Here is a 14569-nt window from a genome sequence, read left to right as displayed (position 1 = left end):
ATGCCCTATCATGTATAAACAAAGTAACTAGCAACACATCCCAGGAAAGATCTTTGGGTGGGGGACCTTTTCTACCTCCCAGCTGAGGGCTAATCAGGAGGAAGACAGAAATGAGACCCCCTCCAAGCTTTCCAAGCAATAGAGACAGACCTGCTTATTGCGTGTGTCGGAAGAGGTGGTGGGGTGCCTTCATTTTAAATGCTATTTCTGCCATCAGCTACCAGGGCACTTTCTAAATTTCAATAACTTTGGTTCAGTTGAATTAATCAAAGCCGACTCCTTCAAAAGCTAAAGTTTTTTTTTTAATGGCTGATAAAAGACAAATATTATGTGCGGTACTGTCAAAATGTCAGACTATAAAAGGCAGCATTTTAGGGATACAACAAACAAACAATACATATATCAACGACACACGAGAATACAATTTGTTTTTAAAGCCATCATCTCAAACCGTGGAGCCACTTTGAAATTATGGATCCATTTCAGGGTTCTTTGAAAGCAGTATTTGTGCAATGGCTTTGATACTTCTTGAATCAAACAAAAACAAATTGAAAGAACTGATTAATAGCACTTGTAGAGAAGGCAAAGGGCAGTGTGCTTTTGTGCAGCAGTTCTCATTCATTGCAATGTTTCTGTGCTCCTGGCAGACTGTGTCCAGACCAGAATGGTACTACTGAAGCTATTGCAGGGTGGGGGCAAAAGGAAAGGAAAAACAGAATAGCATGGCAGGTATCCAATGAGAGCCATCTGTAGAGCAGACCTCATAGAATAGGACTTTCCACCTTCCCCTCTGACACACTGACACCCCCCGCCCCCCAAGTGGGGGTCTGCAGCGAGATGGAGAATCCTTGGAAATCATCACTCCTTCATCCAAAGATGAAAGTGCTCTTCCCCCTTAGTAGGACACAAAGCAATGAACTTCCTTGCAATAGAGTGACATATATTCTGGGATTGTTCTTTCAGCATGAATCTTGACGTGGCTGTTTGGACAGCAGCTTCATGCTAGTCTTGGGGAAAGGGGAGTGCTCATGCGTTCAGCAAGACGCCTCTGATACTCAGATATCTGCACATATGCGCATATGAACACCTGCACAAGCCTGATGTTCTCTCCCTGTGAACCTAATGTTTTATGCTAACCTATTTATGTCTTGCCCTGGCCTGGATGGGTTCTGGGGTTGCCCCCCTATGTCCTATGTAACTGTCAGACGTGAGTTGCAGGTTCTCTTCAATTTTTTTGTGTTGCCTGATTTGGAGTGTGACTGTGGCACACAGGAAGAGGCTTCAGCCTTTCCCCCTGCATCCTTTTCTTGATCTGATACGGTCTGGGGGTGGGGCATTATTTGGAAAATTGGGGAAACCCGGATGCGTACACAGGGTGGCACAAATTGTCATCCCCCCCGCTGCCCCACGGATCATTTCAGGCTGGAAGACAGCTCAGGGGGGAAGGCTGAATTTCAAGCTCCATTCACACCACAAACGTGATCCGAATTGGGCACAAAACCCACAGGAACGAAGGGACTCATGTGTGACTGCTACACGGGGAACAGGGGTTGACTTGTGTACTCCATAGAGTATAAATTGGCCCTTATAAATCGGCAGACTGAAGGCAGGAAGTGGTTGTTGCAGTTATAACCTTTGCTTGATCAGTTAATCAAGACTGTTCACACGCATGATCCCATGTCTTCCCATAAGCATGTGTGCCAATTAGGGTTGCCGCTTCCAGGTAGTGGCTGGAGATCTCCTGGAATTACAACTGATCTCCAGGTGACAACAGTCATTTCCCCTGCAGAAAAGAGCTGCTTCAGAGGGTGCATTGTATGGCATTATACCCCACTGAGGCCCCTCCCCAAACCCCACCCTTTCCAGGCTCCACCTCCCAAATCTCCAGGAATTTCCCAACCTGGACCTGACAACCCTAGTGCCAATTCACATGCCAGCCTATGTTGACGAGGCCAAGAAGCAAGCTGAGGGCTCATGTCCACTTGTCTACAAGGCTTGTGGCTAAGCTCACCTGCACAGTTATACACACCCCACATGTGGGACCAGTGTGGAAAGAATTTGCAGGAAGACCGTATGTACACCTTGTCAGTTATGACTTCGCCACCCACCCCTATCAAATTTCTACAGATCATCTCACTCTGTTCCGGTTTATGAATTTATTAAACCTCACTCCCCTGGCCCCCCATTACTTCTAAGCTTCTGGGCTGACTCAACATTTCATGTCCTGCCTGGGCTTGACGCCCATTCATATCGCCAACTCTGTGTTGATAGTGAATCAACGTCTCCCAACTGTTCTGATCGATCAGTGTTTGTAGTGCGCCAGGTGCTAGTTTTGTTTGCCAGCAGCATAAGACACACATTGGCCAGCCACTCTGAATCCCCCAAGGGCGTGTGGGAGGGGGGGCAGCTTTGTGCCATCACTGCATAGTCCAGATGGTGGATTAGATGATGGAAAGATTTCCATCTGCAGTGTGGCCTCCATTCCTCTCCCGCTCTGTCCCCTCAGACGCTTCTCTCATGGGACACCTAGAAATAGCTTGGAGGCAGTAGATCTATTGTGGAAGGGAGAAATCTGTGAAAATTTTCCCTCTATTTTAGGCAGGGTCGTCTCTGATTTGTTTGCCAAAAACATGTCTGAATTCAGTCATGGAGAAATTAACCAACGCAAAGGGATCCTTCAGAAATCCTTAGAAATAAGGTTGTCAATAGACTGGCTCAGGCAGTTCTATCCTACTGAGTCAGTGCAGAGCAGTGGTTAGAGTCTCAGACTAGAAGCTGTGAGACCAAGGTTCGAATTTCTACTCTGCCATGGAAGCTTGCTGGGTAACATTGGGACAGTCACACACTCCCAGCCTAACCTACTTCACATGGTTGTTATGAGGATGAAATGGAGGAAAGAAGAATGATGTAAACCACTTTGGGTCTCCACCGAGGAGAAAGGAATGGTATAAATAAAGTTAATAAATAAATGATCAGCCCCCACCAATTTAAAAGTCGCATTTATCTACAAAGGTCACTATAATAGTTAGTAGCTGAGCATTGGCCAATTAGTAGTTTGTTCCATTTTTTAAAAGCTTCTGAAACTCTAATTTATCCCAGAGTTTTGTATTCCATATTCTCTGGTCTTGCTTCCATTTTAAGTTCTGAATTTTGTAACTAGCCCAGCACATGTGCATGTTGTGGCACCTTTCAGTTCCTTCTATTATTTTGTGCCTTCCTCCCTACAATACTATGTGCTTGTATGCACTGATAAAATACTGTGCAAGAACACATGATTGTGCATATGGTTGAATCAAAATGCTATCCATGTGGGGTCCATTTGTGAAGCAGTAAAACATTATGCAAAAAAATAATAATCATTTTTTTAGAGTTTTATCAATACTCATACATGTATCAGTAATTTTATGGAGGAAGGGGAATTGCAAATGAGCAAAAGAAATTGAAAGTTGCATGCTCCGGCTTCAGAATTAATTTTAGAAAATCTAGTTACACTGGGGTTAAAGAGTGGAATGCAAGGCAGAGTGAACTTCTCAACCAATACATGAATACAATGAGCAAAATGCTTTCATTCTTAGAAAGAGATTGCTCAGATGTCTTACCACCCAATTACCAACATGCAGCACATTTGCTTGAATACCCATGGAATAAAATTGGCTCTGGGATGTCCCAGGTGTGAAGTGAAAAGTAAACATTCAAATGGAGTAGTCAAGCTACATGAAGCCAATAATTTAGTTAAATAAATGTGCAATGGTGCTCACTGGACTACAATCCAGTTAATAATGTCCATTAAGGATTATAAATCCACCAATTATTTCCCAGTGTTAGCTAGAATCCAGGGAGTGTCTGGCCAAAGGAAGGCAGGTTGAAGTTATGTGCAGAATCTTTCGGAGATGTTCAAATTAAGTAATGAAGCTGAGAATCTTTGGTTTCTCATTAAAGACAGGGACAGAATGAATAAAGCATCTTAAAGAGGCATCTGGGAAAGAGGCACATTCCAGTCAATAGAAATAAGGGAAAACGAAGAAGTCAGAGGGGCTGTTTGTGAGTCCTCGAGTATTCAGCCAGAATAGCAAGTGGCAACTTGTTCAATATTTAAACTGTATTCCAGGAAGGGTTTGATAGAGTTATAAAAACAGGGAGTAGATAACAGATTCAACTTGATAAAGGAAGAAACTCAAGCCAGAGGTGGGAGGGAATTTTAGGATTCTACCCCTGATAGGATCACTAGAACAGGGAGGGTTATAAAAGTTTGCAGTATTACCTGACAAGAAGCCCATTTCCATTTATTGCAGAAAATGCTATTGTAAAATCATTTCTTCCTTTCTTAGCGATAGGAACCCAAAAGCAACACACAAAATGAGCTGTGGCTTCAGAGTGCTATTAAATATAGATCCTTGGCTCTGAAGCCTTTCCAATTTCCTTCATTATATTCACAATCAAAAGTTAAGTTCCCTTTCAGCCTTAAGCCAGCCTACATTTTATACTGGAGAGCATTCAGAAATCTTTTTTATTTTTTTAAAGAAAACCTTAATTGGAAAGTATCTTCTTCCTTATGTTAATCAAAGAACTTTCCCATAGTATGACCAAAGCACAGGAAGCTGGCTATGCTATAGCTTTTAAGGTACTTTCTTTTATTTTTATCAAGAGGCAGGCGGTAAATGACTAATATCTGTATTCCATGAAAATAATAAATGCTTAGGTATTGTTTGGCAAGAGACAGGCAATGAGCAAGGAGTTAACAGGCCTCCGTAAAATGCAGTCCAAAAAGACTTTCTGTTTAGTGCCAATATAAATTTGCCCACGGAAGCGACTAAAGGCAGTTAACTAGCATTAGTGTCTATAATGAGAGAAGAGCAGCATTCCTTTATGTAGCTAAGGAAATATTTATGTTTAAACCTGTCATCTAAAAGCTAGAACTGTTTTTGCTTTCTGCTTCGATATATGTGCAAGAAGAGTCATTTTAAGGTGCTCCAGTTTAAACACTTGTGCAGATGGGGACGTGTTAAGGATTGAAATTCTGCACATCTGAAATTTGGGTTGTTGGGTACCCAACAAGGTAGATACCCTTCAGCCTTAGAGGCTTATGTGGATCTATGACAATACTCCTACTACTAATAATAACAGTGTGCTTATATACCGCCCTACTGGTTAGTGCCCCACTCAGAGTGGTGAACAAAGTCAGTGTTATCATTATCCCCACAATGCAATTGGGGAGCTGAGGCTGAAAGGAGTGGCTTGCCCAAGGCCACCTGCTCAGCTAATGGCAGTAGCGGGAGTCAAACCAGCAGAATGCAGATTTGCAACCCGACCACTTAACCACTATGCTATAGCAGCTCTCTTTGGGCCGGGATATTTAGAGACCTTTGTTCAAACACCACTGGTATATCTGTGTGGGTCAGTATTTCATTGCATGAAGGCTGCCCCGAGGCCTCTATCCAACTCTAAAGATGTCTGTAGATGCTGGGATGGGTGTGGATGCTGGAGGCAGCTTTCACAACTGGCCAAAGCTTTCAGTATATTCTTGTGAAAATCCACTATGACCCTCATCCAAATGAAGAGGAATATAGTGGCACTTAGAGCACTGTTTGCAGAGCAGAGTGTCCTGGGCTGGATTTATGCACAGGCTAAGTAAACTACAATGTAGGGTCTCAGATTAAGATGGAACTCTAAATCCAAATATCTTCACAAAAAAAGACTAAATTACTTTTTTGGGGAGGGGGTAATGCTATGGGACCTCAAACTTGACAAAGTTTGGGGACTCAGCACATCTTATTCTCACCCTGAGAAAAGCTAATAGAGTACTTAAGATGGATACTAGCATTACATGCCCCCATTTGAAGATGGCCCAATTGAAAAGGTATTTTGTAATGGATGATTCTGCCTGTTTTTGTGTTTTGGGCACCAGTATTTTGAGGGGGAAAGGGGCCAGCTATTTTTGGGAGCTCTTTGCCTCAATTCAGAAAATTGTACGAAGGCGCCCAATGCTCTGCACATGTTCCAGCATTCTTGGGTTCAGGTTGTTTAATGCTATGCACAGGCTCGCATAGGATGGTTTGTTTGTTGTAAGGCATGCATCTGCTTATTGCTGGATGTGGCCTCTTGTTCCTCATACCACACCTGGATTTTGCATACCCAGTTTATCAGATCCACAAAGAGAAATCTGTTCCTACAGAGTGATTACATTTACCGGATCCTGGATTGGGCTGCCATTTATGAATTAACTATTTCCGAAATATGTTGTTATGGACCTTCCCACCCCCTCAATTTGCATCTGTGTAGGTGTGCTTACCTTGTGGGAGGAGTTGTGTGTAAGAATATGTGACACCTGTCATTTATGCATGTATGATTCTGAAAACGAAATTCAGCTGCAAGAATAATTGTCACCATGCAGGCGGGTCTCATTGCAGACAGGAACGTTTTCGGCACTAGGGTTTCTCTTTCTCCATTTAAATATTTCATCCCACATTTGGATTAGATATGTAAATCTGTGTTATTATTGATTAACTGTCATGGTACTTAGTACTTTAAGTTGAAAGGCTGGGGATGTCTCTCTACCAGTTACAATGCAAGCTGATAGCAACGCTTAATTGGTCGCTGGGAAGAGATCCTCAAACTGCCCTTTCCTGACGAGAAAGAGGTCCTTTAAGTTGCAAACTGGATGGGGTGAGTCTGTCTTTTATCGTGGTGGCCTTGAACTGCAGACACAATCGCAGCGCTCATGGTGCTCCAGCTGAATATCTATCAACGCCATGTTGTTCTTGGTTCTGCCCCTTCGTCGGATATGACCAGCTTCAGGGATGAACCTCAGCACCTAGGAAGAGAATGGAACAGTTAGTCCAAAACCAGTTTAGAATTAATTAGTTAGTTAGTTTATTTATGTCATTTATAGTCCATCTTTCTCACTGAGACTCAAGGCGGATTACACAGTATGAGATTAGTGCAATCAGTATCAATGACATTTCAATACAGTATTGACATTTCCATAAACAATGCCATAGGGTAAATAGATACAAGTTTAAAAGACATAGTATTAACAAGAATCCAATACAGAGTAGAAAAAATACTGGAGCAGAACATAACCAATTCTAAGACTAACATTGGACAACATGAAGCACTGGTGGTACATAGGAGTACATATTTAAAGCAGCAGTTAATACGTAAGGCAATATAGTGATGAAGTCTATGGTCCCTAACTTATTAGTGAAGCATCTGAGACCCCATGAGAGAAGGACTCACTGTGATTTGAGGAGAAGAATCACAGAAGGGTAGTTGTGTACAGCCAATATGGTGTATTGGTTAGAGAGTCAGATTCCGATCTGGGAGACCCTGTTTTGAACCATCAGTCGGCCACGGAGTTCAGTGGGTAACTTTGGGCCAGTCGCTCTCAGCCAAACTTACCACAAGGAGTTGCTGTTGTTTGGGTAAAATGGAGGAGAGGAGAATCCTATAGTAAGCTGCTTTGGGTCCCATTGGGGAGAAAAAAAGGGCATAAATATCTAAATAGTCATTGCAAGTGTCATGGCTTTCTGCATTTTCAGTAATATGACAGTGCTGCAGCAGTTATTATTTTTATCATTATTTATACAGCACCATCAGTGTGCACAGCATGTTACAGAAATGAAAGAAGTTCAGTTCCAAATCCAAGAAGCTTCCAATCTGAAACTTGCCATAAGAGAGGGGAAAATAAGGGGGTGGGGGGAGGAGATGGGAGTAAACGGGAAGTATTTGAATTAATTCTGGTTTGATGTGAACACACATGGTGGTGGTGGAGACTGCCTTCAAGTCAAAGCTGACTTATGACGAGTCCGACCCCTGCTGGGGTTTTCATGGCAAGAGACTAACAGAGGTTAGTCTCTTGCCTACCTCTGCAACTCTGATCCTCACTGGAGGTCTCCCATCCAATTACTAACCAAGGCCGACTCTGCTTAGCTTCTGAGATCTGACAAAACCAGGCTCTCTTGGGATATCCAGGGCCGATTCCAGATGACTAACCTTAAGGCGCTTCATGCCGCCCTCTTCCGGATCGCGACGGGGAAAATGCGAAATATTGCGTTTCCTCGCGCGAGTTTTGCGCGTCGTCGCACAAAACTCGCGCGAGGAAACGCGATATTTCGCATTTTCCCCGTCGCGATCCGGAAGAGGGCGGCATGAAGCGCCTTAAGGTTAGTCATCTGGAATCGGCCCAGGTCAGAACACACATGAGGCGGCCTTATACTGAATCAGATCTTGGTCAATATTGTCTTCTTAGGCTGACAGTGGCTCTCTGAGGTCTCAGGCAGAGGTCTTTCTCATCATCTTCTACCTGACCCTTTTAAAACTGGTGGTACCAGGGACTGAACCTGGGACCTGCTGCATGCCAAGCATATTTTCTGCCACTGAGCCACAGCCCCCATGAGCTCCCACATATGCTTAGTGTCAGCTTAAGTAAGGGAGGGAGATTGTTCCCAAGTGATCCTGGAAAAGCAGGGACTCAGGAGGGGTTTTGAGGAAGCAGAAAAGCTATCACAAAAGAAATGACTTTTTTTTAAAAAGGTGGGTGTCGTTGTTTTAAAAAACAAAATACTCCAGTGGGATAAGAACAAAGAGACCAGCTGTATTTAAGCTAATGGACCTCCTGATACATTTAAGGAGTTCATCTTCTTTCTATTTTTCTGAACCACAAGCACAGTATGTGTGCTTTTCTGATAACAGAGAAATGAGTTGCCGGACAAGACTGCAACACAATCTTTGAGCAATTGGATGGCTCAACGGAATGATGTTTGACATTTCAGTCCTAGCTTCCATCTAATAGTTTAGGCTCAGTTTTTCTTAAGTAGACGTAGGGGAAAAGGGGGGAAGGCAAGGTCATTTACCATGGTCATAGTATTTTAAAGAAAGCCCAGTGTATCAGAAATAAAGCTGATGTTTACAGGAGAGGGATACACTGTTTGCGCGCAGTAAATAAACAGTTCTGTTGGATTCATCTGTAATGGAATGGAACCTATCTAGTGCAAGGAAGTTCTTTGCCTAATAGGGAATGAGACCAAGGCAGATGTTCAAAGCTTGCATAGATGAACATTGGGAGAAAGGGGTCAGGCCTACTGGCTCAGCACACACATATTCACTCACCTCTCTGCACAGTGCATGCAACCTTTATATGCATGACCTTGGTTGCCATTTTTCTCAGTGTACATGTTACATGATCAAAGGAGGTACAAGTATAGGCCCCTGTGCAGAACTCATAAAGAGGCAGGGAGAGCAGAAGGGTTCTCTCACTATCATACAGTCCTCTGCACACAATTTGAACATTTGGCTTTCATGTTGAACATGAAGCCCCATGGACCAAAAGCCCATTGACTCAAATTGTCCAAATGCCAGGACAGCCACTGAAGTCCAAATGGTGGTATGCCCCAAGCTGCTTTCACATATGTTGGATAATGCGCTTTCATTCCCCTTTAGTGATCATTTGCAACTGGATTTGCTGCTGTGAACTAGGAAAATCCACTTGCAAACTATTCTTAAAATGCACTGAAAGCCAGGTGAAAGAGGCATCAGCAAAATATAGTAACACAGTGGAAAGTCTGTAGAATATTCTTCTGCATAGTACTTAAGTGAAACATCCACATTCTACAGGAAGAATATATCCATCCCTCTCTTGCCATCTCGAGAGGCTTTGAGGAAGCTTGAAAACAAGGAAAATTCATTTCTAAACCCATATGAGGCCAAAAAAAGAAAAGACCCCATCCAGGAGGGACTCTGTGAGATATGAAGAGGTAGATTAGCTTTGAATTTGTAGGACAATGGCAAAGAAGACAAAATATAGGGATCAAGCCTAATTAGGTCTACTCAGAAGTAAGGCCCATTATATTGTGGGGCTTATTCCCAGAAAAGTGTTCTGAGGACTGTAGACTTAATGGTAGGAAATGGGAAACTGAAATCTGTCCAGCATTATTTTTATCCTGCCCTTCTTCTGTAGTCCTCAGGGCAGTGTATGTGGTTCTCTGTCTCCCATTTTAGCCTCACGATAACCTTGTGAGGTAATTTAGGCTGCACGAACTTGTCTGACCCAAGTTCACCTACTGAACTTCATGGTAACATGGGCATTTGAACCCAGGTCTTCCAGATACTCGTCCAACTCTCTAACCACTACACTACACGGGCAATCCAAAAAACATTCCTCACATCTTTCTTTAATGTGCATGAGATTGAATCAATCATGTATACGGAGACACGTTAATAAAAATGAGCTAGGGAAATGCAACTGCTGAGCTGGATACTGTGTTTATAGGAATATAAAAGATTACGATGGCCTTGTAAAAGATCTCATAGAACTGACTATATAGGAGAAGCAGACAAATGTGCTGGTGCCCAAGCTTTCCCCCTTGTAGATGTCTTGAAGGATAACAAGGAACTGCACTTTAGCGTCACTTTTTCTTCAGTGATAAATGCTCGCGCTTTTTAATGCCACCAGCATCACACTCACTGACCTTGTGTGGAATTTAACTGAGTATGGAATGATCTGTACTTGCTAAAAAATGCTCGAGAACAAAGTTGTTATGAAAGGACTGTCTACTAAGCAAAGATTTTTGATCACTTATTTGCCGGTTAATCAATTGGTAACATTTAACCTTCCTAAGCTTTTAAAAATCACATTTGCTAACCTGGCATTGAGGGTCAAAAAGTTTAAAAATGAGGAGTAGATTTTTTTTTTAAAAAAAAAATGTGTGTTTGAGAATGGCTCCAATTTATGCTCAACAAATTTTTAAAAATTGTCTTGAGGATTATTGTATAAACTTCTGTGATGTGACTCAGCTGTACAGGGACTTCAGGTTTTGCTTGTGTATCCAACTCAAAACCTGAAGAGGTATGTGCCCATCCATTCATCTGTCTCTCCATCCTTACCATATGAAATAGCTACTGGACTGCCAAAATATAGCGATTACAAGATCTGCGGACACCCAAAGAGCTCCAGAAGGAAGAGGAACAATCTGGAAATCCCACTCTACAGTCCAAAAAACTCCCCCTCCAGGATCTACCAAGGTATCTGAGGGGGTTGTGCAGGCTGATTTCTGCATTTTATTTTCACCCTTCAGTTTACTCTGAATGGCTCTATAACAACAACAACAACAACAACATTTGATTTATATACCACCCTTCAGGATAACTTTACGCTCACTCAGAGCAGTTTACAAAGTATGTCATTATTATCCCCGCAGCTGTCTAGACACCCTAGACACCTGTCTAGGGCAGTGATGCTCTGTATTCGTGGTGTTTGGGGGGGGGCAATCAGTTGGAGGGCTTCTAGTGTCCTTTTCCCACTGGCAGACCTCCTGATGACACCTGGTTTATTTGGCCACTGTGTGACACAGAGTGTTGGTCTGGACGGGCCATTGGCCTGATCCAACAGGGCTTCTCTTATGTTCTAATGTTCTTATCACGTTTAGTTTGGCTCTATCGTGTCTGTGGATAGTCTGGTATTGCTGCCTGTGTCATTTGCAGAGGGAGCTAACAAGTCATCCAGTTTACTGCTAGAGCTCCAATAGCTCTGATGAGCAGCACTTTATCTCTCCCCTTCATAATTAATGCCTATACTGGTTACCTGTGCCTAGGGTGGATTGAAAGTGCTGGTTGACCTTTAAAGCCCTAAATATTTAGTTCAATTTCCCTGGTATTGTAGAAGGAGTCAGGGCATAGGAAGTGACACAATTTGATGGATGAAATAATTGTCTATATTTTTCTTAGAAGCAATTAGCCCTAATGACTAAATGAAACTTCCATGTTCAGAGGCAGTAACCCTCTGAATACCAGCAACTGGGGGCAGTAGGTCGACTTTGCTAAAGAAGTCATGTTAATTACTTAAGCTTTAAATTCAGAAAGATTTCATCCATGTATTTGAGCTTTCTGCTAGTTTTTCAAACCTGCAGCTACCATATCCTATTGTATCTGTTTTCACTGAATGTCCTAACTGTTGACCGTGTTGTATTTTTGCTCTGCGAACGTCCTAGTTATTTATTATATTGTATTCACCTGCAGTATGTAATCCACCTTGGATCTCAGGGCCAAGCTACACATGATGAATGACACTTGAATGGCAAGGGTATTTCTCCCTGTTCACTTGCCCTCCACTCAATCCACTTGCCGTTCAAGTGTCATTCGTCATGTGTAACTTGGCCCTCAGTGAGAAAGATAGGCTATAAATAACAACAACACCAACAACTGGGGGAGTTAGGGTTGCCAGCTGTGCTGTGCTGGCAACCAGCAGGGGTGTACAGGCACAAGGACGTGCAAATATATGATGTTCCAATACTATGGAACAAAATAACAACCAGTAAAAAAAAAATTAAAATTTTAGAAACAAAAGTGGCATATATCCAATAAGAACTGGGAAAAGTGCAGTAGGGCAGGCAAAAGCACGCCAATTAAAAGTCACCATTAAAAGCAGCACAGGATAAAACACAGTAACATAAGAAACACCTAAAATATTTTTGTAGCGGTGAGAAAACTTCTACTTCTTCCCCTGCTGCAAAGACTCCTGTGCAATTAAATATCAGCTAGTTTCAAACAGTGCAATCCTAAACAGAGAGACTCCCTTCTAAACACATAGAACGGGGTAACTAGCAGCCGACTGTTGCTTCCAGGATAATACTGCCTTAGCAGCAGTCGGATGTGACCTCGCTTGGGTACCTTCCTTCTCTTGCTCTAGGATTGCTTTTCTAAGGATTGACCCTGTTCTTCTTCTGACTTGACTCACGTAGTGCTCCTCCCAACTCAGATGCTTACAAGGCCAAAGCTCTTTCACCTCAGCAGCAGAACTGTATCATGTGCCTCCAGACCAAGCTTGGTTTGCCAACAGGACCGGAGGGAAAAATGTCCTGTCCCTTTAACAGAAGCTCAATGGGGTGTCATTTACCAGGTAATTCTATTTACTTCCATGTGAGCAAAAGCTTCAATTGCCCATTTCCTCACATCAAGCTTCTTTTAAAATGACAGGACTCCCCCCACTCCCTTTCAGGCTCATTTAAGGCTCTAGACCAAGTTATAACATTCAATTTATAACATTCGATTTATACACTGCCCTTCAGGACAACTTAACGCTCACTCAGAGTGGTCTTCAAAATATGCTATTATTATTCCCACAACAACAATCACCTTGTGAGGTGGGTGAGGCTAAGAGAGCTCTGGGAGAGCTGTGACTGACCAAGGTCACCCAGCTCGCTTCAAGTGGAGGAGTGGGGAATCAAACCCAGTTCTCCAGATTAGAGTCCCATGCTCTTAACCACTACACCAAACTGGCTCTCAGGGCTGGCATCAAACACTCCCTATAAATTGGGTTGCCAAACTGGTGAGGCCTGGTGATCTCCTGGAATTACAACATCTCCAGAGGACAGAGACCAGTTCCCCTCAGCTGAAGTCCCTCTCTTCCCTAAACCCTGCCTTCCCCAGGTTCCACCCGAAATCTCCAGAAATTTCTCAAACCAGGGTTGGGAAATTGTTCCCTGTGAATTCCGAGGTGATATAGTTCTTTGTGCCATATGCCCTTGCTAAATGGTCCTGCTGGTTCTAAGTTAGGAATGACACAAGAAACACAAGAAGCCAAGGGTGACCTTGGGTCAGTCACAGTTTCTCAGAGCTCTCTCAGCCCCACCCACCTCACAGGGTGATTGTTGTGGGTATAATAACAACATACTTTTTAAACAGCTCTGAGTGAGTGTTAAGTTGTCCTGAAGCACAGTATATAAATTGGATGTTATTATTATGTTATTATATTATTTTTCATCTGTTTCTGTGCCCCCTGCTGACAGGAATTTTTTTAACGGTTTGAGAAATGTGGAACAGAGCCAATAGAGAACAGCTAGCCTTAGAAACAGAAAAATTAAATAATCTTGCCCAGGAAGAATACAGTGGGCCAATATCAATCTCAGCTTTGATGTCCCTATATAGATTTATCTTCACAGCACCTATTAATGCTAATGTCTACATTTCTGTTCATTGTGCTGTTAATTCATCCCTAAAGGATACATTTACATTTACATTTACAAAAGGCAGGTCATTCATAGCTAAAGCTGGAACATTGTCCTTAATTAATTCCAGTACAGGAGATAAAAAGAATGAAAAGAATTAATAGCAATGAGGTAGACTTGGTGAGTGAATATATTTTTTTTTTATCATTCCTGTGGAACACAAGCGTTTGCACCTGATAGCAACCCAACAGGCTAAAAATCTGTTATCCTGACATGATAGCCATTGGCAGAACCTTTAACATTCACCATAAATCATCATAAATTATATTAACATTTTGGTGGTATAGAAGCCTTTTCTTAACCCTACAAACCAAGGTGTGACATTTTTTATTTTCTCATCTCCACGTAGTTATTTTATAATGCCATTAAAAATTTCTCTCCTCCCCCACCAGTTAAATCAACCTGAATAGCAATAAGCTCTCCCATCTATAAATGTATTAGTTATGAACATACCTTTAAAAGCTTAAAATTTCACTGATCAGATAGATGGCGGAGAAGGAGAAACCGGGGGCAATATAATGAAGCTCCCTGGTTTTCCTAGCAAATAGCTGGTTGGTGAGATTTTTACC

General features: G+C 42.4%; 1 protein-coding gene across 1 annotated transcript in view; it reads right to left on the bottom strand.

Annotated features, from left to right (window-relative positions):
* Window positions 1-284: 284 nt before the first annotated feature.
* PDGFD (platelet derived growth factor D) overlaps window positions 285-14569 on the bottom strand; it is a 197511-nt gene continuing 183226 nt past the window's right edge. Inside the window, exon 7 of the mRNA XM_054974327.1 lies at window positions 285-6811. Within this exon, the coding sequence (XP_054830302.1) occupies window positions 6677-6811 (135 nt within the window). The 3' untranslated portion in view covers window positions 285-6676. The remainder of the gene's footprint in view (window positions 6812-14569) is intronic.

The sequence above is a fragment of the Eublepharis macularius genome, chromosome 3 (genome assembly GCF_028583425.1).
Source record: "Eublepharis macularius isolate TG4126 chromosome 3, MPM_Emac_v1.0, whole genome shotgun sequence".
NCBI classification, from domain to species: Eukaryota; Metazoa; Chordata; class Lepidosauria; order Squamata; family Eublepharidae; genus Eublepharis; species Eublepharis macularius.
This window is presented reverse-complemented; position numbering and strand designations above follow the sequence as displayed.